Source organism: Lacerta agilis, chromosome 1 (assembly GCF_009819535.1).
Source record: "Lacerta agilis isolate rLacAgi1 chromosome 1, rLacAgi1.pri, whole genome shotgun sequence".
NCBI classification, from domain to species: Eukaryota; Metazoa; Chordata; class Lepidosauria; order Squamata; family Lacertidae; genus Lacerta; species Lacerta agilis.
Genome location: NC_046312.1, coordinates 117,497,591 through 117,525,421, shown reverse-complemented (window position 1 = coordinate 117,525,421; position 27,831 = coordinate 117,497,591). Strand labels below are relative to the sequence as shown.

Sequence of the window (27,831 nt, the reverse complement as noted above, 5' to 3'; positions counted from 1 at the left end):
AAACACACTGATTCCCGGACCATCCGCGGGCTGGATTTAGAAGGCGATTGGGCCGCATCCGGCCCCTGGGACTTAGTTTGGGGACCCCTGACTTAAACCTACACAATAATCAGGGCTCCCCCCCCCCGGCCCAGCTGGAACTCAATGGAACTCAGTTCTGGCACTTCTCAGATGGGCGCCATTGCCATTATAAGAGAGTTTATGGTGAGTTCTGGCACCTCTTTTTCTAGAAAAATAGCACTGTCAAGAAGTGTTGTACCCCCAAGGATGTGCTTTATGGGGAGCTGGCTTCAGGTACCAGGCCTGTTGGCAGACCAACCAACTCTAGAGTTACAAAGATGTCTGCAAATGTGATATGAAGACTGGCAACATCAACCCCACCATCTGGTAATTCCTTGCAGACGACCGCAATGCCTGCAGATAGACAGGTCATGTATCCCCAGCAGTAATCAGAGGGAAAGTGACTACCGGGGGAGCGCAGAGAGAATAAACACCTTAGTTCATCTGCAGCAGCACAATCGGACGCCTTCATCTTCTCCAGCTGCAACAAAACATGTTTCTACAGCCACAGCAGGTGCTGTAATTCTCAAATGGTTTGACTTCTCAAATGGTTTGATGGCGCACTTTTCCACTGTCTTCCGAGAAAGACAGATGCCAACACTTAAACCTACTCAAGAAATGCTTTGAAGGAGTTCACCTCTATACTGAAGAAGGCTACCACTTAAAACCCACCTTTATGTGAAGAGAACTATGATGTTTCAGTAAGTGGACCAATATTGGCAAGGCTCCTTCATCCACTACGTTCTCTTGACTGACTGGATTGTTTATGTTAGCTTCACCTGAAGGTCCAACAAGCCAGGCAGAGAGCCCCCCATAAGGAGCACAGGAAAAATGGAAAAGATAATCAGAAAATGTAACGTCAGCACAAGCAAACCTCATATTTGCAACTATTCTGTGTTCTTAACTTTTTAGACAAGAACATGTTCCAAACGGCTACCTCTAGTCTAGGGAGCATTATCACGGAATGTGGAAGACCTGGAACATTTCTGTGCCGTTTGGTGGGATTTCATTTCTTATGTGTTGAATTCAGACATATGAAACCCTGCGCTCATCCACACTTCCCCTTGTCCAGCCACTTTCGCCCGGGAAAACTTGCTCTTTACCGCTGAATCAGAACAAATGTCAATCAGGTTTTCTGGGAATTGCTGTTTGCTCTGATTTGGCAGTAAAGAGCAGGTTTTCCTGGGGAAAGCAGAAAACCGCCCAGACCCGTGCTTTCAGGACAAATGTGAACGAGCCCTCTCTTCCTCCAAAAAAGAGAGCAAAATTTGGCTTTCATCACGTGTTTTGCTGCTTTTATTTTTCTACATTATCTGCTCTCTACCTATTTGGAAAACGCAAAACGTGCAAACAATACGGAGGCTGTAACTCAGACTTACGTTTTGTTTGTTTGCATTTTTGATTTTACATTAATAAAGAATAACAATGAAATAAGATAAAAATAAAATGTGGGCTTTATAGAGTTTAGGTCCAGATGTGAGATGTGTGTTTGCAGATAATTCTGTTTTTGCCCTGAACAGATAAGTACCAAAAAGAGACATGGAAGGAGACTTCCTCCTCTAAGCGTGTCAGTTAATTCAGTGTCAATTAAGCCTGAATTATGCGGTTGCCGACGAGAACAATTCAAGGTAGCCTCTTGCTGGCTGTTTGTGTGTATTGGCCCATAGATAGCAACTAGGTTAGAGAGTGATAGCGGTCCACCTTTCATAAAGCTCACACATCTGCATAGTCATGCAGTAGAAAGAGGCTCTATGCCTGCTCACCAACATTGTCCTTATGAAAACTTGGGGCACAAGCCAAATGCAGGTCACCAGCCATGGACTAGCCAACTAGGCCTTCTAGGCAGTTAACACTAGGAAGTCAGTTTCCAATTTCCCCCATCTTAAATTCAGTTCTCCACATTTCCACAACTGCTTGTGATTAGGAAAAAAAAAAGTCCTCATGAAAATTCATCAGCAATCTAATGTGAATTTCTTCTGCCAATTTACACATTTTAATGCAACTTTACCTAATATGCACATTTTCTGCCACCCACTTTCCCCGATTATTTTTGCATGCTGTTTTCACAAATATATGCATTTTTATGCGGACTAGTAAAAATGCATTTTTGTACCCATCACCTGGCTGGAGAACTGCATTGCAAAATTCAGAGCAGTGTGAATTTAGAAGGATGTCTGTGTTCCCATTCACCTACTGTTGCGGGAAATAGAGAATTGGGCAGGTTTGTCTTCTAATGTCAAGTGAATCAAATTTCTCCCCCATCCCTACTGGACAAACTCTTTGTGCAACTACAGACTGGCAAAACCAGGAGATTTATCAAGGCCCTGGTCAAATACCATACGCGGCTTTGTTAATGGAAAAGAATACTTATATCACTAAAAATGTATTAGGGGTTATAGCCTCCGCCAGTCCTACTTAAGAGCAGATCCACTGAAGTTAATTAACATGACTAGTCTGAGTAGAACGTAATCGTATATAACCCAGCTTCCAACGTCCTTGCATTGTTCTAAACTGCTTAATTCTTTTTAACCTTGGTGCAACATAAAATGAACTACGAACCAATACAAATGGTCCCCAAGGCTCTGATGACACTGAGCAGGGTGCCCTCTGCTATCCTTCCGCTCCTTAGCAGCCGAACCAAAGGGGAAATTCCGTTCCCTTCGCAGATCTGGTTCTGGTGCATTTCGCTCTCCTTGCTAAGAGCTATGACTGCTTCACCTCCTTCCAAAACAACCACAGCAACACACGTTTAGCAACCTTCAGCCCCATGCCATGCAGTTTTTCTTTCAGAATTGTAACGGAAAAGATTGACTTACCAACACACTGCATTTTATCAGAGGGTGACAGCAGCATATCGATAATAAGGTTGTATCCAATCTGTTCTGCCATGTATTTCTGCTGCTTCAAGGTTTGCCCTGCCAGTGCCCAAAGTGTGGCAGCACCTTGTTCTTTAACTTTCAGGTGAAAAGCCTGCAGATTGGGCAAAATAATAATAATAATGTTCCTGGCTATATTTCAAAGTGTTAACATCTGAGAAGATGCAATCCCAAGCAGATAAATAAGCTCCACTGAACTCAGTAGGACCAAGCTACAAAGTTCTCCGGTGAGGTCATATAACAGCCTACTCAGCTGCTCTGCAAATCCCAGAGAAAAGATGTAAAAAATACTTGCCTTCAGGAGCTTTAAAAGGAATTTGGTCACAGACTTGGCTAGAAATCTCATCTGGATGTTAGCGTTCCTTTCAGCGAGTGCCTCGATCGCCATTGCTCCTTTCACTTGGACACTGATTTTCCTTCCTCTGAGAAGTTCCACTAGAGGGGCGATGACTTGGGCATCAGCAATGGCGTTCTGCATTCTAAAATTCCCACGAGCAAGTTCTGCAATCGCTGCCGAAGCCACGGCCAGCAGCACATCTTTATGCAGAAAAAGATAACAAAACAGTAAGAGCCAGCCACATGTAAGACCACAGCAAATAACAGCCCTGTTACTGTTTTCGCTGTTATTATTTTACGTTTCATTTGCAGATCAGAGATTTGATGTAGTAATAAACGAGATGGCATGCAACTAAGCTACCTCCTACTCTAGTATTCTGTTACCTAAGACAATGTTTGTCAAGTGATACTGCAGGGATGGGGGAGAGCCTGTGGTCCTCCAGTTCTCATTGGTCCCAACCAGATAGGCCAATGGTAAGGGATGGTGGGAGTTGTAGTTTGACAGCATATGGAGGGTCACAGGTTCCTTATCCCTGCAATATAGGCTCTCAACCGAGCCAGTAAATCCATAATCCATATCCATGTTTAACCCAAACTTGCTACTTGGGCCTCACCCCTCCTTGATTTGCCCCCTCCCCTAAAAAGCAGCCTCTCTAGAAGTTCTATCTCTGTGCTCAGGAGCAGACCTTGGTAATATGCCGCCCTGTGCGAGGCCATTCACTGGCTTAAGCTGGGGCTTTAGAAAAGAGACACAAGGTTCTGGCATGTTCCTAGGGCCCTCCTCCAACCTTTCCAAAGTCTGGTAAGTACTTGTCCAGCTTTGGGAAGGAGGCAGGAAGAAGAAGGAGGAGGAGGAGGAGGAGGAGGAGGAGGAGGAGGAGGAGGAGTTTGGATGATATCCCGCCTTTCACTCCCCTTAAGGAGTCTCAAAGCGGCTAACAATCTCCCTTCCTCCCCCACAACAAACCCTCTGTGAGGTGAGTGAGGCTGAGAGACTTCAGAGAAGTGTGACTAGCCCAAGGTCACCCAGCAGCTGCATGTGAAGGAGCGGGGGAAGCGAACCCAGTTCACCAAATTACGAGTCCACTGCTCTTAACCACTACACCACGCTGGCTCACAGGAGGATTCTAGGACCCTGCCAGAACCCTCACACCTCATTCCCAAAGCCAGGAAGCATTTAGCAGGCATTGCGAACGCACCCTTCTCAATTGAACGCCTGGTGTGACTACACCAATTGGACTGCCCTAAATCTGTCCCTGCTGCACCCCCAGTATCCACTCCTTGCAGCTTAGATGTTCTGTTGCCCTCCTCCAAAAAGGGGGTCCAGGAGAACGTGCACTGTGCCCACTCCCCTGTGTATGGATAGCAGTACTTGTGACTCTGCATTTTGTTCCTTTGCTCTACCTGAATCTGACTGCAAGAAGTTGACAAGTGGCTCGATCCCCCTGGCATCTTTCACTTTCAACTGGTTCTCTTGGTTGTTAACGCACAGTACTCGAATGCAATTTATAACGTTCACAAGCAGGTCTTCTATGTTGTACTGCAACAGATTGACAAGCGCAGGAATTCCACCCTGCAGGAAAAAGAAAGAAAGATAAATAGCGTTGAAGAAACCAGCAAGATCCATTCAGTCACATATACCAAACTGTTGATAGTGCAGACACGACTCTGGTTCTCTGCTCATCAGATGCCAACTTTGAGAATGTTCCCTCTTTATCTAGCCACAATTAGTAAATACGTCTTCACCCCCTCTTAAAGCTGACCAGTACTTCTTTCTAACCTGGGATCTGAATCTCTTGGCTTGATGTGGGTTCCAGATCCTGGGTTTAGGAACAGAGGAGACTGGTCCTTATAGGGCCTGGTAGGGCAGATGGCAGGGAATACAGCAAAAGGTGGAGCCAGAGCTGATGGGAGCTAGAGCCAAAAACAGGCAGAGCCAACTAATTCTAGTTTTGACCCCATTTTCCCTACTGAATTCTACAAAGGCAACACTAAGGAGGAGGAGGCTGACAACCCAGTGCTTAGAGTGCCACCCACGGTAAGTGAGCATGGTGGTGGCTCACGGCAGAATGTCGGGCCAGCTTCCACCACTGAGGAGAACTCTAGTTACTTGTCAGGAATGAGCCAGCTCCAAGCGAAGGTTTACAGCCAACTGCAGAAAGCAGCCAGGAACAGAGAGGCTTAGATGTTAGTCAGGCAGGGGAGAGCCGGCAGCTGCAAACTGGCTCTTCCTGACCTTGACAGGCAGGCTGATAAGGCAGTAGCTGAGAGCAGGCTGGAACATAGCCAAAGCTCGCAGGAAATACAAATAGGCGTGAATAGACTCAGAGTCAGCCTCTCAGAACAGGAAGAGGTTGGAGCTGATCCACTAAGTCCGAAGTCAACAAATGGGAGGGCTGCTAGATAGGAAGCAAAACAAGAGACTTACGGGTCGTAAGTTCAATATCTTCTGTCGACGCCGGAAGGAGTCTTCAGAAGGGTCATCTTAAGTAATGATGCCAGAGGCTTTCTCAGAGCCGTCCAGAGCTATCTGTTTGTTTTTGCAATATATCCTCATTTTTAATTACCTACACTTACAGTGGTACCTCGACATACGAATTTAATCTGTTCCGAATGCACATTCATAGGTCAAAAAATTCGTAAGTCGAAAAAAGCGATTTTTCCCATAGGGATGCATTGGAAACGAAAAATTCGGAAAAATTCGTGTCGAGTAAACCGCATCTAAAATTCGTAAGAGTAAACCCCATCTAAAACCGCCAACGGATGTCCTTCGGATGTCGAAAAATTCGTAGGCGTGCAGGCATTCTTTTCATCCATAAGTCGAAAAATTCGTATGTCGAGTAATTCGTAAGTCGAGGTACCACTGTACTGTGTTATCAAGTTGGGAACCTGGACTCCTGACATTACTATTAGGAACCTTAAGCACAATTAAGATTAGTTTCAATGTACCTAGATGATTCTCAGGGTCCCTTACAGCTCTACAGTTCTATGATTCGAAGGAAGAAAGGGGGCTATCTAACATAGGATACTTTTACAAATTGAACACACCTGAAGTAAAAGCAAACCTATTTTCTTTTGATTATAGTACATTTTAAAAAGGAGGGAATGAAAGACAATACTAAGGGATTGTTGTTTTTTAGGGTTAGGCTTACCTGTTCAGCAATGATAACCTGATTGTTATCCAACTGGGCAATATCATATAAAAGGACAGCACAACGGGAAAGCAATTCAGGTTCATGAGATGCCAGTAGCTTAATTAATACTGTGATGCCTCCTGCTTCTACAAAAGCTTTGGCGATGGACTCGTGGATTGAGATGTTACTCAGTACTCCCACAGTGATGCACTCCAGGTAGACGTTGCCACTTTTTAACAAGCTGATTAATGAGGGTATGGTACCTGCGGTGCAGAACGCAAACGAAGGGCCAGTTACAGCTTTCTTTCACAAACACAACGTCCTGTGAATCACTTGAAAGCTTCTGACTTGTTTAGAAGAGAACAGGAGAATCTGTATGTGTTGGCAGGGGAGGGGTGTATGAGAGATCACAGAAGCCCTACTTGTGCATGTAACCCTACGCATGAGCAAGACAGGGTAGGATTGAGAGCATTATGCTCCTCACACCCCTAACCTCACCATCCTTCTCGCTCTCAAACCCATGGAGGTTTCCTGCACAATGGAAAATAGTAAAGAGGATTTTAAATCATGTGGGGATCACTCACTTTCTTTCACATGCGGCAGACTTGTAAAAGGGTAAAAGAATATTGGGAAATAATCCATAATGAATTGGGGGGGGGAAATGGTTAAAAGAACTTTTCAAAAAAACCAACAACCCCAGAGTCATTTTCGTTGGGGATAATTCAGATGGATATTCCCATGTGTCAGAAATGGTTATTTATGTATGCCACTACTGTGGCCCATGTTTCATTAGCCCAAAAATGGAAAACGGGGCGAGGTCCCAACTAAAGAAGAATGGCAACTTAAACTGATGGAATATGTGCAGCTAGCGGACCCAACTCATAGAATAAGAGAACAAGAAGAACATACGTTTAAAGATGATTGGGAAATGTTTATCGAATATATGGAGGAAAATTGTGTACACTTGAAAACGCAGGCAGCGTTAAGATAAATTCAACAGTGCAAACGAGTTTCGATAGATGTAATAATGGAATACTGAATGGTTTGGTTTGTGCAGGGATTTATGATATACAAAATGAACCACGGAAAGAGAAGAAAGGAAGTCATTGACATTTTAAGGTTGTTTAAATGAATATTATAAATTGTAAAACAGAAAATTTAAATCTCTCTACTGTTCATAGAACAGTAGAGTTGGAAGGTATCCCAAGGGTCATCTAGTCCAACCCCCTGCAATGCAGAAATCTCAGCTGAAGCATCTATGACAGACAGCCATCCACCCTCTGCTTAAATACCTCCACCCCCTTCCAAGCGTGTCCATTTCAATGTCAAACAGCTCCTGCCATCAGAAAATTCCTCCTGATACTTAGTCGGAGTGTCTTTTCTTGTAGCTTGAAGCCATTGGTTTAGGTCTTAGCCTCCAGAACAGGAGAAGACAAGTGACAGCCCTTTAGATATTTGAAGGTAGCTATCATTATCTGCTCTTATCCAGGCCAAACACAACCAGCTCCCTCAACTGTTCCTCATAAGGCTTGAAATCACCTTATATGGGCATTTAGTAGCTGATGCACAGATACTTATATGAAAACCTACAGCAGGAATGGGAAACCTCTGGCACCCCCAAGTTGTTATTGGACTCCATCAGCCCCAGCCAGCCATGCCAGTGATGAGAGGGATTATTGGAACTGTCATTCAACAGCAACTGCCCCCCCCCCCAGCATAAAGACAGCAACATATCTTGTTCTGCTTATCTCACCTGCATCCAAAATGCACTTCCAATAATGATCTTTGGCGAGACAAAGTACTTCCAAACACCGTATTGCCATTTCTTTCCTTTTCTGCTCTTTGCAATCCAACATACCTGTTGAGAATCCCCAAAGCAATCTGAAGACACTTGCTGGTTACCCCAAAGGATGTATCCAAGCTGAACCTTTTTGCAATAACTCCAGCTTGCAGAATTGTTTTTCATTGGAGTTTATCCAGCCAATAAATGGCCAGGAAACACATTTTCAAAACTGTGACGCAGCTCTAGGTAGAATGGATTATACCAGTGGTTTTCAACCAGTGTGCTGAGGCACCCTGGCGTGCCCTGAATGATGGTCAGGGGTACCGCGGGCAACACTGGCCTCTGTTACTCTTTCCTTCCCTCCCTCCTCTGATGCCCTTTTGTGTTTCTGCCTCCCAAAGACTTGCACGGCTGTTTATTGCAGCAGCCCTAGCTACAAGCTCCCCAGGCAAATGTTGCCTCTGGGAGGCACCTCTCTTTGGGGCAGGTGTGGGGCAGTTCAGAGACCAGGGATGGCAGCAGCTGCAGCTGCCTGGAGGACTGCCAAGGAGAGGGGAGAGGAGAGGAGGCTGAGGGAACACTCCACAAGGGTGGGTGTTCAAAAAAGGGTGAGAGGCTGGCAGCTCTGCAGGCAACGGGTGATACAACTGGGCTCCTGAGCCCCACAGGGGTGCTGCAGAAAAAAATGTAGTCGGTTAAGGGAGCCGTGGACTCAAAAAAAGGTTGAAAACCTCTAGATTATACCATTTCAGACTACAGTTGGCGGATTTTATTTCTTTTTAATACCCCCCTTCATTAAAACAAAGTTCCTTTTCTACTTGGAGCAAGCTTTAAAAACTTGGAGGCATTCAAAAGAGGTATCCCTCCTCACCATTATCCTGAAGTGGTAGAGCTCATTCAAACAACATTTTAGTCTACCCAGGTCTTTAGTACTTGGTGGCCAACATATTCATCAGCTAAAACTGTGTTGTTTTGTTTTTATTTTGTTTTAGTTTTGGTAGTGTTGCGGTTTAGTCATGCTGGCCACATGAACCGAAAAGCTGTCTGCGGAGAAACGCCGGCTCCCTCAGCCTGAAAGTGAGAGGAGCGCCACAACCCCATAGTCACCTTTGACTGTACTTAACCACCCAGGGGCCCTTTACCTTTACCTTTTACCTTTTTAGTGGGTTAATAGAAAGCATTTAGTCTGCCAATATTTCCTTGTCAGCCTGCTCAGTCCTATGTTGCCACCACGTGGTGGTTCAAAGTCCCTACTGATAAATCCGTTATGGTGTGAGTGGGGGCTGCTACTACAGGGCAATCCTTTCCAGAGTTCCCTCCAGCTTCTGCCTCTATTCCTATCCTGCTCCTAGATAATACAGCGTCAGATGTGTTATCACTGGGTTATGGGGGCTGTTGCATCCATGGGCCACCTTGTTACATCCTCATGAATTGAAACATCGCAGTGAGTCAGGGCCACTCAGAACCACTTGCAGGGAGAGGAACTGATGCGCTTACCGACAAGAGTTTTCCAAACCGGGAGATCAGGGTTGTGCAGCTCAATCAGATGCTTCAGAACCTCTGTGTGAAAGTTCAGCACTGCCAAATGAATGATATTATTCCCTTCGCTGTCCTTTTTCAGCCAGTTGGCTTCAAGAGAAAACAAATACTGGATCGTATCTAATGCCCCAGATGTAGCGGCAAGCAAAAGCGGGGTGGAGCATTGTCTGTAGTAGAGAGGAGAAACATCACTGCGATGCAGATAAACACTCAGAGAAATAGGATGATGAAATGGATTTCATTTCATTTCATATATAGGACAAGCACACGCACGAGCGCCGAAACCTGGAAGTAACCCATTCTGATACTTCCAGGTTCGGCGCAGAGCGCAACCCGAAAACACATGACCTGCAGCGTTCGCAACATGAGGTATGACTGTACTGGTTTCATAATTTCTGACCTGGGAATATATTGCAGCTCATAATGTAAGCTTGTGCTATGGAAAAATCACAAAGTGGAGGGAAACTGTGAAGCCAGCCAATTCCTCTACATAGCTCCATCCTTATTTCAGACACCGTGATGTATTGGTACGGGTATATTGTGATGTTTAACTGGGGATATATCACAGTGTTGACAACCAGATATTGGCCAGCCCTAATGTGCATTTGGACCTACGCACTGGCAAGTTTATATAGGATTTATTATTATTTTATCCTTCCAGACAATTTGCATGTAACAGAAACGCAGTTGAGCTGAACAGGGCTGGCTGTGGTTGGGTAGCTTCCTTGCCTGCCTATCTCGCTCTCTTTACCTTCCCACTTTGCAATGTTGATTGCTCTAAAAAGGACTCTTATCAAGGATTCCAGGCTCGAAACCGTGAGCGTTAGTCTAGACTGCATTCTTAGGCTATCTGAAGGTCCTCCACGCTCCTAGTAGACTCTTCCAGGAGGATTTGATTGATATGGGACAGTACACCTTTAGATTGATTAGAAGTCGACACAGCAAACATTTCAAAACATGATCACGCCCTAGAATAGCCTGTTCCCTTGCAGGCAAATGTAAGGCTGGATAGTTATGTAGCCAGCTGACAGGCACATTATGAGCCCTTGTCTCAAATTGATTGACCCAAGATTGGGCAATTTGGTGCTACATTATGCATAATCACGAACCTCTGAACTCTGAAACTTGACAATATTTAGAGTTCCTTACTTGAATTCCAGAGGAAACAAGGAGGCGTAAATTCCCATGCTGTTTTCTGCTTACTTACTCATTTCGTGTTTCAGCCTCTAACGAAGCTGGGTGTTTTCGGTAGAGAACTATGAAGCAGGTAACATTGTCATAGAAGGCAGCATAATGTACAGGCAGCCACCCTCGTTCATCGGGTATTTCGTAATCTGCTTTTAAGGCCAGGAGGAAATTGAGGGCTTCGACGGAAGAGCATTGAGCTGATAGGTGCAAAGCAGTGGGACCAAAACCTGATAGAGGGAATGAAGATGCAATAGAATAAGCTACACAGGCATGGTATACTTCAGTTGGCAAAATCTAAGGCAGAGCCCCCAAGGATTTGAATAATTATTTGCTAGTTTTATATCAGTGCTGTTTCTACACCACCCCTTTATTATTTTATGTATACTGTACAGTCGTACCTTGGTTGCTGAACACCTTGGAACCCATACGTTTCAGCTCCTGAACCATCGAAAACTGGAAGTGAGTGTTCCCTCTTTTCGAACGATTTTCAGAAGCTGAATGTCCAGCACGGCTTCCGATTGGCTTCCTCCAGCCAATCAGAAGCCGCGCTTTGGTTTCCGAACGTTTTGGAAGCCGAACGGACTTCCAGAACGGATTCCGTTCGACTTCCAAGGTACGACTATATAAGTATGTATGTGTTGAATTTATAGCCCTTTCCCCCCAAAAGCTCAAGGTGATGTGCTTGCTTCTTCACCCTCATTTAAAAACCACGACAGCCCAGTAAGGTAGGTTAGTCTGAGAGGCAGGAGCTGGCCCAAGGTCACCCAGTAAGCTTCATGTAGGTATCTGAAACCTAGTCTCTCTAAGGTCTCTAGTTTCACACTTTCACCTCTCCACCACACTGAATTTTCACAGAATCAATATTGTTTCTCTTTCCAGCACTAGAAAAATAGCACGTGAGTTTATCGGATTTTTAAAAAAAGCATTGAACACGACATGCACTGTAGCATTAAACATGGAACACGAAGCAAAATCTCTGCCCACCCCTGAATATGAACAGCATATAGCCCAGCCTTAGTGGAGGGAGAAAGAGAAATCAATGGCAGCAAACTAAATAATTTTCATCAGTGTAGACTATAAAAAAGTAATGCTGTTGCTTTTTGCAACTCACCACTTTTCTCTCCTGCGGTGTCCTTATCGTGCAAGCTCATTATTCCTGAAACAAAGCATATTTATTTATTTAATCACTCCAACCGTGACATCCCTACATGTCAGTGTGATATATAGACATAGGTTCTTTATTAAGATTAATTATTTCATAGGTTCCAAAGCTCTTGGCTATGCTGAATTTCCAGTCACAAAATACTATCAACTTCGGTGCAGTCACTCTTTTTAAATATTATTATTTATTTATATCTCCCCACCCCCACCCCGTGTAATCTCTGCATTAAATTTACTCCTGGAACAAAATTACAAAACTGCCACATGCTTAATGGATTCCAAAGAGATTTTCTTCCGAATGGGCTTACCTGTGCACCCCTTAATGGCAAGAGCAAAGCTCCCACTAACTCAAATATTTCACTAAATGAACTGTTCTAGCTACACTATAGAGCATTATCTCTTAAGGTACAGAAGCTGCAAGCCTTTGCCCTTTAATTTATATCCCCTAGTTTTCCTAAAGCTAGCACAACTTTATTTTGTATACTTACAGTATATATATTACAAATGTTAGAGGACAACAAAATATCTATCACTTACCCTTTGGATCAGATTTCTGGGGACGTTTTCCTAGAACAAAATGTATTTATTATGATTTTGCTATTGCAGGCATGTCTGAAGTCCGTTTGCTGCTTGCCCCCTGGCCCCCGTGGCTCAACAACTTTGTGGTAAAATTGTAAAAAAAAAAATGTAAAAAAAGCTCAACAACTTCAATCCTAAAAAAAAGCTCAGCAACTTCATGCATGTTCACTTCATCAAATCTGGCCCTCTTTGAAAAAAGTTTGGGCACCCCTGGGCTATTGTGTCTTTTTCTTTCTTTCTTGCAGTATACACTATGCTTCTCACTCTAATGATAAAAGCCTCCGCCAAACAGGTTATTTTAGAGATGAAGAATCTGTGGTTCTCCTCTCCAGATGTTGCTGGATTTCAGTCTGCAAGGCCAATGGTCAGATGATGGGAGCTGTTGTCCAGCACAGCAGCATAACGTGTGTTGCTGAGGCCCAGGGTGGGTGGGCACATATGCCAGGCGGGGGACAGAGCCCGCTACTCCAGCCCAGCCCACGTCACCAAAACAACCCCCCACCGGAGCCAAGTGGGGCCAGATTGCTCTGCCTGCTCGCCCACACAGGTATCTGAACTGGAGTCGGTAATAGGTCAGATGAGGGCTAATAGTGATGCCTGGAGCAATAAAGTATCTCATACACTTCGGAAAAGAAAATTGGAATCAAGAGGGATCTTGACAAAGGTTGTTAGGTTTCTGGTCAACACAGAGTTAACTGTTCACCAGTAGGTGTTCTGATTCTGGGTATCTCGCCCACAGCATATGGGCATTTTTCCTTTGTCTTGAAAAGGGGAGTTTTTGGTTTCGCTTTTGTCTCTGTGTGCCGAGAGAACGTGGCAGCCATGCAGCTCGCGTCTCTCGGACGTTCTGTTCTGTTTATTCTCTGAACTGAAATAAAGCTTCTGTTAGATTAGAAGCACTGCTGTCTAGCTGATTTATTTAAGACAACACTGAAGATGCAGACCTGTTGCCATCACGTCATTGTCCTAAGCTCTGCTACTGTCAATAAGAATTCAACGTGCAGCCTGAGAGAGGAGCGTGACTGGACAGCCATAGATGTCGGGCTGGATCGTAAAGCTGATTGATTACAGCTCTGGGCAGCAGCACTACATGGGTCAAAGGTTTTATGACCCACATATTCCAATAAAGGTGAATGGTTAAGATCAGGGTTTCTCAAACTCGGCCCTACAGGTGTTTTTTGGCCTACAACTCCCATGATCCCTAGCTAGCAGGACCAGTGGCTAGGGATGATGGGAATTGTAGTCTCAAAACATCTGGAGGGCTGAGTTTGAGGAAGCCTGATTTAGATATCTGTGGTTCTTGCGCAGTGTCTTTTCTACATCCAAGAAAGGGGACAGGGGAGATGCTTTTCTTGTGGCAGGACCCCTGGGAGTTGTGACTCTATTAACTTCTCAGCAGATACTATTTCCTACCTTGGCTAACTGGGATGCTGCGCCTCTGGTTGATTGTCAGATATGATTTAATCAACTGGCATATGATTGACACACGGTTGTAGATAGCAGCATAGTGGATGAGACCGTAGCCATGTTCGTCTGAAAGAGCAAGGCTGGAGAGGGATGTCTTGCGGCAGAAGGTGAGGAAGATAGCAGCCAACCCTCTTTCAGCAGCAGCCCTCATGCCAAATGGCAGGCTCTAAGTGTCACACGCGCAAAAGGCACATAGAAAAACAACAAGAATAGCAATACAGTGATTTTTCCCCCCACTCCAGCTACTTTGATTTGGGCTGTGCGTACCATGCCCTGAAAGAAAGAGAACAGTTAGAACTCTGTACCAAGATACCGCATTTTTCGCTCCATAAGACGCACTTTTTTCCTCCTAAAAAGTAAGGGGAAATACCTGTGCGTCTTATGGAGCGAATGGTGGTCCCTGGGGCTGAATTGCCCAGGGGCCAAAAGCAGATTGTGGTTTTTATTTTACAAAGAGAAAAGGGAGTGTTGAAAGGACCCCGCTAAGCAGCTGATCAGCAAGAGATCAGGAGAGAGATAAGAGTCCTGGCTCCCTTTCAGCCCCGCCCTCCTTTGTTGAATGTGCTGCAGAGGGAGGTTGTTGGTTTCCCCAGGACATGTGACTGGCTGATTAGATTATCTGTCTGGAAACAGTAGAAATGGCTCCCTTTCCTTAAGATTTTTTCAGAAATGTGAGTTAAACCCCATAAAAATGGGGCTTTTCCTCTTTGCTTTTCCCCCTTTGCAAAAGGAGCTTTGCTTTCCCCCCTTTGCAAAAAAAAGCTGCAAAACCTTTAACTGATCCTCAAAAAAAAACACAGGGCTTTTCCCTTTCCAAAAAAGCTGCAAAACCTTTTGCTGATCCTTAAAAAAAGGCCTTTTGCCTTTGCAAAAACAGCTGCAAAACTTTTAGCTGATCCTCAAAAAAGCCAGGGCTTTTCCCTTTGCAAAAAAGCTGCAAAACTTTTAGCTGATCCTCAAAAAACAAAACAAAACAAAACACAGGGCTTTTAGAGGATAACCAGAAAAATTTTTTTTTTCTTGTTTCCTCCTCTAAAAATGAGGTGCGCCCTATGGTCCGGTGCGTCCTATGGAGCGAAAAATATGGTACATTGAATCCTGAGGCCAGCCAACTGCTGAAAGATACAGGATCTCTCTTATTCTGCATCACATTATATATAATTTTGTACTTGTTCTGTATCACATGTTCTATCCTGGTTCATTAGATTGAATGGGCAAGGATGTGTACAGGCCACTGAAGTCCTGGCCCCAACCCCCAGATTCCAGTTTCAGCCCAATACTCAATTTATAGGGGGAAATGTAGGGAGACCCTTAATGGAATCCTCAAGATATCCCCCTCCCTCAACAAATTTTAGCCAAATTATCACCCTGCCAGTTGCATGCAGTCAGTGGACTAGGGGGACTAGGCTAGTCTCCTAAATGTTCCCAGTAAATTAGAGTATTAAAGTATTAATACTCTGGTGCCTGCTTCTCAAACCCCGGGAAGCTTCTGCCCAGCTTAGGGTGGGAGACATGATGCTCTGACCGGGTCCAAGAGTCCTCCCATCACCTTAGGCTCCAGCATCCTTCTCAAAGCCCAGGAAGCTTCTGCCCAGCTGTCAGGGACTGGGCAGATGAAGAAAAGTGGTGGAGACCACCTCCCCAGGAGTCTTCCAGAGAGGATGAAGGGACATTTAGTATACACCTCCCTGTTAGTATTTTTCATTCTCCCATTGCTGTTGGATCTTGTGAGGGAGAGGAGCAAAACTGTTCTGAAAGGGCTGTTAAAGGAAGATGACCATAAATGTGGTGGACCTCACAGGGTCCATTCCCTTAAAAAACAAAACAAAAAACCATACCTTGCATTTAATAGCCTTCTTATAGCCAAATCTTTTCTTGAATTGGTCCATTGCTTGAATATCAGTTAATGGAAGCCTTTTGGGTTTAAGTGTGCTTACTACTTCATTTATGGCACCCCACCATTGGCTCTTAAAAAGCAGATAAAATGGTTCAAGTTCGATCCCGATTACATAATAGCTGGAAAATGCAGGGGGTGGGGAAGGAACACACACGCACAGTAGAAACTGGAATATTTTAACACATTATTTCGTAGCCTATATTTCACAATGCCTGTAAAGTGAGCCTGAGAATCTCCTGACCCACCAAACCAAAGACATCCCAACCACCTGAGGCTTATAAATATATATTTATTGCTGTCTCCGAGACTGCAAAATTGGGATCGTGGTTAAACACTAGGCAGGCCACAATACACAAAATCAGTTGCTGGGAGCCACAAGTGCTATTGCACTCATGTTCTGTTTACAGGCTTCCCATGGGTATCTGGTTGGCCACTGTGAGAACAGGATGCTGGACAGGGTGGACACCTTTGACCTGGTTCAGCAGGTTCTTATGTACAGGACTTTATTTTTAAAAAATCAAGCTGTAGTAGCTGCATTTAACTCAGTGGGCCGCAGGTTGTGTACACCTGTCTAAATTGGACCATGGCATACCATTCTAATTCATTTTAATCCTGCCTTTCCTCTAAGTAGCTCAAGATGGCATACAGCAGCATACCCTCCCCAAACATTATCCTTGCGACAACCCTGGTTGCTTGGGGAAGAGAGTGTGACTGGTCCAAGGTTCCCGCAGCAAGCTTCATGGGTAAAGTGTCAGTTTTAATCTGGGTCTCTCCATCACCCTAGTCCAATGCTCTACCCACTGCACCACACTATTTGTACAGTGGTACCTTGGTTCTCAAACACCTTGGTACTCAAACAACTCAGAACCCAACAGATTGTGTCGTGCTTTATGCCAGACTGGATTCCATCTGCAAGATTTTCATTACATGACTGGATTCCCTTTATGATAATGCACAGTGGGCAAAGAGATATGGTCAAAATAATTTGTTTTTAAAAAGCAGCAAAACTCAATTCTGCATTCAGATTAAAAAATCTCGATGAATAAATAATAAACATCCATACTTAATCGTCAGTATGTCTTTTAAGCAAACTTATTTCTAATCAATTATTATTTTGCATACTGTAACATCTGCTGCACGTACACAAGTGTTTACTGGTACTTACACATATGAGCCACTTTTTGACTCTCAACCATTAAACTAGTGTTACATTCCCCAAAACTCAATAGAAAGCATCTCACGCCTGTGCTCTTTACCTCTTGCCTTGAAAATCCATTATTGGTATGGGGTAATGTTCTCTATAGGGTGCATCTGGGTCCAACAGTTGAGCGAGGTGATTTGCTGCACATGTATGCATTTCGTCATAGGCAGCCTACAATTAATGTTAAAAACAACAGACCATATTTATGCTTTATTTATACCAGGGCATAGATGACTGGTTAGATGGCCTGTCTTCTGGAGAGGTTGGAGCTGCTGAACCAGACCCAGCTAGTGGTAGGAAGAGTTTCTGTGGTAAGGAGACTTAAGGCGGTGTCCATGCTACATCTTTAATAAAGCAATTTCTTTCCCTCAAATAATTCTGAGCACTGTAGCTTAACTGTCACAGATTTACATTTCCCAGTAAATCTTAACATTATCTACAGTGCCCAGAATTCTTTTGAGGGAGACTCTGCTTCGAATGAGCTTTAAAAGGTATAGTGCATACGTATGCAGTCTTCATGAGCTTCCCATGACAAAGGAGACACCCCCAAGCTGTAAAGCTGAACCTTCAGTGAGAGCAAATTATTATTTTCCAGAGCAGGTGGAATGTAATCTCCCCCCCCCCCCGAAGCTTTAAATCCCCTAGCCCTACAATCTCTCCTTATCGCAAGCTAAATTATTTCAAAAATGCCGATTTAGTACCTTAATCTCATCTGAAAGGTCTTCAACTGAGGGAGTACCGACATCATATTCAATGCCACCGTGGAGATGGAAATACTGATTCTGGGCATATACAAAATGCTGGCACTTAAAATCTGGTCCGAGCAAAATTGGAGGCAGTTCACGTTCCGTTTTGACTTTGTCGTCTACAAAAAGGGATAACTGGGTTTTAACACAGAGGCGAAGGCAGCTGCCACTGCTCTCACCGAATGACATGAATGAATGACATTACTAATAATATAAATATAAATATATAATATATATATAATATATATTATATATAAAAATATATAAATATATATAAATATAAAACTTTAAGCAGCACTTTCAAAAATGCAATTTCCCATAGTTTCGTCACATAAAAAGAACTGCTTGGTGTCAAAAGAGTGTACTATGGCTACAGTTGTAAGAGTTCCCTGGGAAGAGGAGTTGATTGTTAAACCACTCTGTATCTCCGTGAGAGTAACATGGGTCTCCTCACATCTGTCAAAACCCTTCACAAACTACAATTCTGATTATTCTTTGGGAAAAACCATGGCTATCTGGAGTGGTATAATACTGCTTTAAATGTATGGTGGAGATAGAGCCATAGTGTACTCTTTTGACACTTTTTTAGGATTAAGAAGTATTGTATTTTTCGCTCCATAGGGCGCACCGGACCATAGGGCGCACCTTGTTTTTAGAGGAGGAAACCCAGAATTTTTTTTCCTGGTTTTCCTCCTCTAAAAGCCCTGTTTTTTTGAGGACCAGCTAAAAGTTTTGCAGCTTTTTTTGAAAAGGGAAAAGCCCTGGTTTTTTTTTTTTAGGATCAGCTAAAAGTTTTGCCGCTTTTTTGCAAAGGGAAAAGCACCTTTTTTTGAGGATCAGCTAAAGGTTTTGCAGCTTTTTTTGAAAAGGGAAAAGCCCTGTTTTTTTGAGGATCAGCTAAAAGTTTTGCAGCCAGCCACATGTCACTGGGGAAACAAACAACCTCCCTCTGCAGCACATTCAACAAAGGAGGCCTGGGCAAGGGGGCGGGGCTGAAAGGGAGCCGGGACTCTTACCTCTCTCCCGATCTCTTGCTGATCAGCTGCTGAGCAGGGTCCTTTCAACACCCCCTTATCTCCTTGTAAAATAAAAAGCAAGATCTGGTTTGGGCCCCTGGGCAATTCAGCTCCAGGGACCACCATTCGCTTCATAAGACGCACAGATATTCCCCCTTACTTTTTAGGCAGAAGAAAGTGCATCTTATGGAGCGAAAAGTATTAGTTCCAGTTCTAGTTCATGAGGAACAAATTCCAGGGTGACTGGTTCCCTTTTATTTCCCTTATTAATTATTGCCATAAGGAACCCCAATCAATGGTTATTCATTCATATGGAAGGGGACTGGTGCCTTAATTTTAGCAAACCCTCCAAGTGTCCCTATTTTCCAGGGACAGTCCCTGATTTACAGAAGCTGTCCCAGTTTCTGATCTGATCCCGGAATGTCCTGCTTTTTCTTAGGATGTCCCTATTGTCATCAGAGAAATGTTTGGGGATCTGGAGTTATCCAGCCCCTGAGCCATCCAAAGGCAGCCCTGTACGGGGAAGGTTTTTTTAAATGTTAAATGTTTTTATTATATTTTTATATGCGTTGGAAGCTGCCCAGAGTGACTGGAGCAAGGCAGTCAGATGGGTGGGGTATAATAATTATTATTATTTATACCCCACCCATCTGGCTGGATTTCCCCAGCCACTCTGGGTGGCTCCCAACCGAATATTAAAAACACAATACAGCATTAAACATTAAAAACTTCCCTAAACAGGGCTGCCTTCAGGTGTCTTTTAAAAGTAAGATAGTTGCTTATTTCCTTGACATCTGATGGGAGGGCGTTCCACAGGGCAGGTGCCACTACTGAGAAGGCCCTCTGCCTGGTTAATAAACAGTAGATTTATTATTATGGAATAGGACATCACTGTTTTTATCAGAGAAATGTTGGAGGGTACGTTTCAGGTGCATTGCCTCTCGTATGGTTTTGTTAACACAAAGTTTCATATGTTTTAGTCCATTGCAGGGTATACAAGCATGTCATGTTGATTGCCTGGTTTTTTGTTTTTGTTTACTAAGTGTTCCTTGCATTTTAGCTTTCTTTTCTTTATGCCACTGTTGTCTAATGTGGATTGTGTGTGATGTATCATTGTTGGTTGGCCTGATTGTTGTTTGCTTGTTTGTTTTTTAAAAAGCTGTTATGTATTGAGTTGAATAGGATCCAGAATGCAGCAGTCTGATTGGTCCGCAGGAGCCACCCAATCCAACTCCAAGTGGAAGTGAATCCGCAACCCGATTGGCATACAGGAGTATCCCGGAATTAGCCAATCACGTGTGTAAATAGTGTATATAAAGCAGACGTTTGGGGGAAACTGCATTCCTGTTACAATGAGCTGAATAAAGAGCATGAAATCCACACTTGACTCTGAGTATATTTCAAAAGCACTTCTAGTTCTCAGTGAGCCAGTAAACCTGAATCAGGACTGTACCATTTTAGACTACTGGTAAGGGGCTCATATGCTTGCTCTTACAGATATGGCCTATTTCTTGTTCACGGATTAAAAGCAATCTCTCAGCAAAAGGATAGAACATAGTGTTACCTGAATACGGCTGAAGAAGCCGATTTAAATTCGGGATTTTATTTTTCCTTTTCAAGTTGACAATAAATGGAATAAGAAAACTCATTAGCTTTAGATATGCTATGTTTTTCCGGATCTCGACCTTTTTTTCTAGGTATTTCTTGACAAGTTTTTGTTGAAGAGCTAGCCTCTGCTGCAGCCTCTGATATCCATGCATATCGAGGCGGTCCTCAGTCATCCTTATCGCATTGCAAAGATTGTATGCTGCATCAAACTTGAACACATTTTCATACTGCTGAACCTCTGTGGTGGCAAAAGTCAACTTAAGAAATATGTCGTCCGCAAACTGCATAAAGAATGCTTTTTCCTCTGGGCTGTTAGGGTCATACGTTGGATCTTCATTCAGGTTTTCCTCATAGATTCCTAGGAAATCTGGTTCTTTTGAAATATCCATTAGACCTATAGCATACATATAAAAGATATATAAATATATGAAATAAAAACAGATCAGTTAAAATACAGATATTCCCTGTCCTACATAGATAAGGACCAGACGGTTAAGTCCAGTCAAAGGCGACTATGGGGTTGCGGCGCTTATCTTGCTTTCAGGCTGAGGGAGCCGGTGTTTGTCCACAGACACCTTTCTGGGTCATGTGGCTAGCATGACTAAACTGCTTCTGGTGCAACAGAACACCGTGACAGAAACCAGAGTGCACGGAACTGCTAGGTAGGCAGGAGCTGGGACAGAGCAACCGGAGCTCAACCCATCGTGGGGATTTGAACCGCTGACCTTTTGATTGGCAAGCCCACGATGCTCAGTGGTTTAGAACACAGCGCCACCCGCAAGTGTGTTCCAAGTATACATGAAGTCTATAAAGTCTGATGCAGTTCTCACAAATGTGTCAACATCAATAGTGCCGTGGTTCCCCCACTTCCATCCCTGTTACTGACTGGTTGCAAAAAAAGAGGCTGACAAAGAGGTCATGTCAGATCTCTTGCCCTGAAGGGCCTGGGCAGAAAGGGACAGCCATGGTAATCTGCAACCCTCTAGATCTCAGCAGTGGTCCTTTCTTCGGACAGTATTCACCACAGAGGCTTCTGCAGCAGCATCTTGCCCTGGGAAGAGCAGGGAAGAAGCACTTCTGAACAAACAGTTTTTCAAATACTAATGCTTTTATTTGTAATAACCTCACATAAGGTGCTTTGTGAAGTCTGTCTGAAAAGTGTTATACAGTGGTGCCTCGCAAGACGAAATTAATTCGTTCCGCAAGTCTTTTCGTCTTGCGGAAATTTCGTTTTGCGAAGCACGGTTTCCCATAGGAATGCATTGAAACGTAATTAATGCGTTCCTATGGGAAAAAACCAGTCGGGGCCGGGTGTCGGGAAAGCGAGCGGGGAGAGCGGTTACTTACAGTACTGTACTGTAGTGAGCGGCGGTGGCGGGAGGAAGCCGGGTGTGGGGAGTGCGATGGGGAGCGTGGGGAGGGCGAGCAGGAGGAAGCCGGGTGTCGGGTGTGCGATTGGGGAAGGCGGGGAGGGCGAGCGGGAGGAAGCCGGGTGTCAGGTGTGCGATCGGGGAGCGCGAACGGGAGGATCCAGGCGTGGGGAGTGCGATGGGGAGCGCGGGGAAGGCGAGCAGGAGGAAGCCGGGTGTCGGGTGTGCGATCAGGGAGCGCGGGGAGGGCGATCGTTAGTGAGCGGCAAGCAGGGAGGGCCAGCGCAAGCAGGAGGGTTCTTCTTACAGTGGTACCGCGCAAGACGAATGCTTCGTCTTGCGAAGCACGACCATAGAGAAATTCGTCTTGCGGGTCAACCAAAAAATCGCAAAACCCTTTCGTCTTGCGAGTTTTTCGTTGTGCGAGGCATTCGTCTTGCGGGGTACCACTGTATAAGTATCTTAAACAAACAATGAATTGGGTAGACCAGGCATCTCCAACAGGTAGATCGTGATCTACCGGTAGATCACTGGACCTCTGTGGTAGATCACTGGTAGATCATTGGCTCCCCCCAAATTAGCTGAACTGTGGCTCCCCTAAAATCAGCTCAACCTTTTTATCTCCTACCTGAAAAACTCAACAACTTTGACCTGAACCCCCCCAAAAGGGGGTAGATCACTGCCAATTTTAAACTCTGTGAGTAGATCTCAGTCTCTTGGGAGTTGGCTACCCCTGGGGTAGACAAACATAGAGAAAAAATACCCTTTTATTGAGGGACTGGGCCTTTGCATAACTAAAGAGATGACCAAGCACAGGTGATGTGTTGCCAGAGAACAAAATAACTAGAGATCCTTCTGGAACAGGGAATGTCTCTCTCCTCTCCCACTGGAGGTGGTGTCTTCCAAGTTTCTCTGTGTGAAAGAGAATAGACTGGGAAGATAAAAACTGGATCTGAAAGCGACAGAGGCACCTAGGTTGATGTCTAGATTTGTTGCGGTGTAAATGTCCTTCTTATGCTCAGCCTGTATATTTAAATAAAACCTTATATCACAGAATCGCCATCAGCCACCAGGACCTTCATTCCAAGGAAACCAAACCCAAGGTACCAGATGAGCCCCTTGCAACCTGTTACTGCTTAGAGCAGGGGTCAGCAAACTTTTTCAGCAAGGGGCTGGTCCACTGTCCCTCAGACCTTGTGGGGGGCCAGACTATATTTTTTTGGGGGGGGGAATGAATTCCTATGCCCCACAAATAACCCAGAGATGCATTTTAAATAAAAGGACACATTCTACTCATTTAAAAACACGCTGATTCCCGCGGGCCAGATTGAGAAGGCGATTGGGCCGCATCTGGCCCCTGGGCCTTAGTTTGGGGACCCCTGGCTTAGAGACTGGGATGCATACAAGATCACTCTTACCTAGGCGGAAATTTTAATAGCCGTTCAAAATGTCTAGGGAAACCCAGGGGTATGGCAACCCATTGTGTAAGCATAATTTTTTGCCGAAATGTTAAACCTAAATTGCGGGGATTTGCAAAGAAAAAGCTCAACAACTTTGGGCAAAAACTTTAGGCAGCAACTTTTTTGTCCGGGTTTTGGATTTTCACCTCCTGAAATATGACAACCCCGTCTTACCAGCTTGACAGAACTCTGCACACGCAGTTCTTTCTGTTTGAGGGATGCCGTCTGCGTCAATATCCATGCTAGAACGCCACAGTTCAGAGAATCTGACGCGTTTTTCTTTGGGCATGTATGCCCCATGCCACAAGGCTTTCAGCATGTAATCCACGGCGATCAACATTTGCCCGATTCGGGTGTCGAAGTACGCTGGAGGGAGGGAGCAAGAAGTACTTTGGTCGTAATTAGCATCCAAACTGATGGACGGAATTTGGTTTAGACAGTAAATCCCAACAGACAACTCTCTGATGATCTGATGGATTTCTCTGCAGTCCAACTCTAAGTCGGGCTCCACGGGTGTTAGAAAAATAGCCGTTGGGACATTTACGCTTTTCATTTGTCTCAGCAGCCCAGTGGGGAGGTCCAATGTCTGGCGCAAGTTATCTTTGGTTGCCAACCAGCTACAAAATGAAGTGGTCAGTAGTTCCTGAAGCTCACTTCGCTCGTACTTCTCGAAGAAGGCACTGGCGTTTCTCTGCGCAGCTAGGTGAGCTAAATAAGCTGCCTCATCTGCTTGCTCATTCCTAAGCACTGGCTTTTTTAGTGGTCTCAGCATAATATTGCCTCTTTTTCTGTTTTATTGTTTCCTAAATACTTAAAAAAAAAGAGGGAGAGAGAATATGTAATGCACATGAGTTAATCAAGTGGCTTATGGGTTGTTGGAACAGAAATATTCCTAGGAAGATAGGACTAATACACAGAGCCTGAGTAGTATATTCCTTGACCTTTAACAAGGCACATTTCCGAGCACAATTCGAAGTGTCGGTGTTGATCTTTAAAGCCCTAAACTGCCTCGGGCCTGTATGCCTGAAGGAGTGTCGTTCAGCCCAGACACTGAGGTTCATCTCTGAGGGCCTTCTGGCGGTTCCCTCATTGTGAGATGTGAAGCTACAGGAAACCAGGCAGAGGGCCTTCTTGGTAGTGGCACCCACCCTGTGGAACATCCTCCCATCAAGAAGGTAGATAACCATACAACTTTTAGAAGACAACTGAAGGCAGCCCTATTTAGGGAAGGTTTTTAATGGTTGATGTTTTATTGTGCTTTTAATCAGGGCCGTCTTACCCAAAGGTGCATGGGGTGCGGGGCACCCAGGCGCCAGGCTCTCAGGCGCGCCAGGCTGAGAGTCCGGGGCCCGAGAGTTGAGTCTGGGGAAGGGCTCTTCTGCTGCGGGTGGCTCTGCGCTGCAAGTTCGGGGGCGACCGAGGCTGCAAGATGCTGAGGCGGCCGGCTGGCTCCACCCGCGCCTGGGACTGGGCAACCAGGAGAGGGGGGCGCCAGGCAGATCTTTGACCCTGGTGCCGCATAAGCTTAAGACAGACCTGCTTTTAATACTTTGTTGGGAGCTGCCCACAGTGGCTGGGGCAACCCAGTCAGATGGGCAGCATATAAACAATAAAATTATGATTATTGGGGGGGGGTATGCCTTCAATTCATGCAGAGGGGCCACCAGTGTTGTGTGCGCAACGGTACATGTAGAAATTACTGTCAGGTGAAGCTGGGCACTCAAATAGGACTAGAGAAGAATGCCTCTCTAGAGGTGCATTTCTTTATGCAGCTTTGGCCACAGCTTTATTTCTGTGATTGTAAGGTTGTTGTTGTTTTTTTAAACAAACCTGTTTTTAATATTTTAATATTAATATTTAATATTGTCTTTTAATTACTGTAATCTGCACTGGGGGCTTAGGGTGGATAGCAGGCAATAAGTAAATAAATAATAGAATTGCAATAACTAAGCAATTTCTTATGAGACAAGAAAGTCCCCTTATATATCCTGCCCTGACTAGGGTTGCCATACTTCCAGATAGCTGGGATTTGGCCGCCAGAAGCTGCGCCCAGGCGGAAATCACTGAAAATGTCCTGGAAAATCTGGACGTAAGGCAACTGCCATGTTGGTATTGTAGATTTTGGCGAACTTTCTTAAAAATAGCTCAAAAATCTCTCAACAACTTGGGGCAAAACTTTAAAAAGCTCAACAACTTTGCCCCCCCCCCAAAAAAAAATACCTCAACAACTATGACAATTCTAGCCCTGACACCATTTTGAATTGGACCCTTATGAAAGCTACCACAATAATATTATCATTTTTATTTAAGCATGACTTGAAAAGTAAGGGTAAGGGGGAAAGTCTACTTGGTTACTGTTTCTTTTTCTTATCTACCCACACTGGAAAATGAAGGTACAGTGGTGCCCCGCTAGACGAAAATAATTCATTCTACGAGTTTTTTCGTAGAGCGAATTTTTCGTCTAGTGAAGTGGCAATGGAGCGCGGAGGTTTTCATCTAGCGAAGCAGCCCCATTGACTTTTTCGTCTTGCGGGGCAGCTTCCGCTAGACGAATGCCGTTCGTCTAGCGAGTTTTTCGTCTAGCGAGGCATTCGTCTAGCGGGGCACCACTGTATTGAAAAACCTTAAGGGGAAAAACCACCTGCCATCTTGAACACCCATTCTAAACTGTATGTTTTCTGGATTGCGGGATGTGGGTGTGTGTGGGGGGGAGAGAAACGGAAGACTGCCGTAGTTAAGAGAGAAAGTGCAATATTGCCAAAATCTCAGAAGGAAAAAAATAGAAGCATCACCAGAAAAATGCTTTTCCAAGCCTGTGCAGGTACCACAGCAAGCAACTGCGAGGCCTTGTCTCTTGACCCAGGTCTAAGGAGCACCCAGTTTTGTTTCCCTCAGCTGTTGTGTAGTAGACAATGTGGAAAGAGAAGCTGCTGACTAGATGTGGTAGCCATGGAAACCAAAGAACAATGAGGGAAGTCAACTGTGAGGGAGCCTGTGGGATGGAGTCAGTAAAAAGACTGCGGGTGGGCAATTTCCACCTTTTCTGTTGGGGGGCAGACAGCTCTTCAGTGGACCCAGACAACGTTGATTGTATTATGTGCTGTTTCTGAGTGTCCCTTCCACAGTTCAGTATGAAATTAAGTATTTTAGGAACTTCACTGTGCTTGTCTGCCTGCATCCGATGGGATTTCTGACTCTGAAAGGCTGCCCCCTTCCCTATTTCACACCCAACAGCTCGCCTTTCCAAATAGAGAGGGGTATCGTGGCCACACTAGAACTTTCCGTGGCCTAATCTAGGCAGCCTAGTCCAGGCATAGGCAAACTCGGCCCTCCAGATGTTTTTGGACTACAACTCCCATCATCCCTAGCTAACAGGACCAGTGGTCAGGGATGATGGGAATTGTAGTCTCAAAACATCTGGAGGGCCGAGTTTGCCTATGCCCGGCCAATCAGTATTTCTACTTCAAATTCTTAGTGGTTCTGTCAACAAATGCACAGCTGTTGCCAGCAAGCTGAAAAATGACTCCCAAGAAATGAAAATCAGATGAGACAAGAGCTTTCGGCAAGGAGCCATCCAGCTGATGCCAGACAGAAAAGCAAATTTCCTTTATCCTTCCTGTTTCACCTCCTGTGTTGCAATCCGTTCTACAAAACAGCTCCAGATCTGCCATTTAAAAATATTAAGAACTTCGGGTCAGCATGTTCCATGAGCAGTTTTATAACCACTAATTTTATTACGATCAACAAATCTCTTCAGATTACTTACTACCATTCCACCATTTAAAGAGAAACGCCTCTGCAATCGGGAACAATCTTAATTTCATTTCAGGATCCCTTCTCCTCCAAAAGAGATTATTCCTGTGGTATATTAACAGTAGCTTTTAATTCTTGAATTCAGGATTGCATTCATCTGCACAAAAAAGGTTGTGATCTGTTTTGTGTTTCCTTCAAGGCCCACACTGGACTGGGCTTTGTAGTGAATTTGGGTTAGCCTAGTAGGTTACTTCTGGAATTAGTTACTAACAGTGGAATTCTTAACTCTGCTTTCGGTTGCCTTTGTGCCGCTCTTCAAACATCAGTTGCATAATTTTCTTCCAGCTCAAGTGGGGAGTTTAGGGATAAGCGTGGGTCAAACAACCTGCAAAGAGATTTTGGCACCTGATCACTGTTACAACAGTAATTTATTATCCACATTGAACAATACGATGACTGCAGCAAACCTTTGCTGATGTATTCATTCTAGTGAGGTTCTCTTGGCGGCTGAACCAGTTTTGTTGTCATTTACATCAATATCTCTGCCAGCAACTGCACCATATGTTTATTTCGGGTGCAGCTGCAGTATTGATCTACCCAATAAAAATGCACTCCGATTTCGGGCCACCCCACCATCCTCCCCATCGCTTATGCAAA

The 27,831-nt window shown here is 44.6% G+C and overlaps 1 protein-coding gene across 1 annotated transcript in view; it reads right to left on the bottom strand.

Annotated features, from left to right (window-relative positions):
• Positions 1-24,226, bottom strand: part of ANKAR (ankyrin and armadillo repeat containing) — a 37,590-nt gene extending 13,364 nt beyond the window's left edge. Inside the window, exons 1-16 of the mRNA XM_033150928.1 lie at positions 23,596-24,226; positions 20,548-20,985; positions 17,923-18,086; positions 17,277-17,392; positions 15,962-16,139; positions 14,060-14,289; positions 12,386-12,420; positions 10,936-11,143; positions 9,687-9,895; positions 8,160-8,264; positions 6,425-6,669; positions 4,677-4,845; positions 3,232-3,473; positions 2,877-3,030; positions 2,620-2,781; positions 733-839 (exon numbers count right to left, since the gene is read on the bottom strand). Coding sequence (XP_033006819.1) covers positions 733-839; positions 2,620-2,781; positions 2,877-3,030; positions 3,232-3,473; positions 4,677-4,845; positions 6,425-6,669; positions 8,160-8,264; positions 9,687-9,895; positions 10,936-11,143; positions 12,386-12,420; positions 14,060-14,289; positions 15,962-16,139; positions 17,277-17,392; positions 17,923-18,086; positions 20,548-20,985; positions 23,596-24,193 — 3,360 coding nt within the window. The 5' untranslated portion in view covers positions 24,194-24,226. The remainder of the gene's footprint in view (positions 1-732; positions 840-2,619; positions 2,782-2,876; positions 3,031-3,231; positions 3,474-4,676; positions 4,846-6,424; positions 6,670-8,159; positions 8,265-9,686; positions 9,896-10,935; positions 11,144-12,385; positions 12,421-14,059; positions 14,290-15,961; positions 16,140-17,276; positions 17,393-17,922; positions 18,087-20,547; positions 20,986-23,595) is intronic.
• Between the last annotated feature and the right edge of the window lie 3,605 nt (positions 24,227-27,831).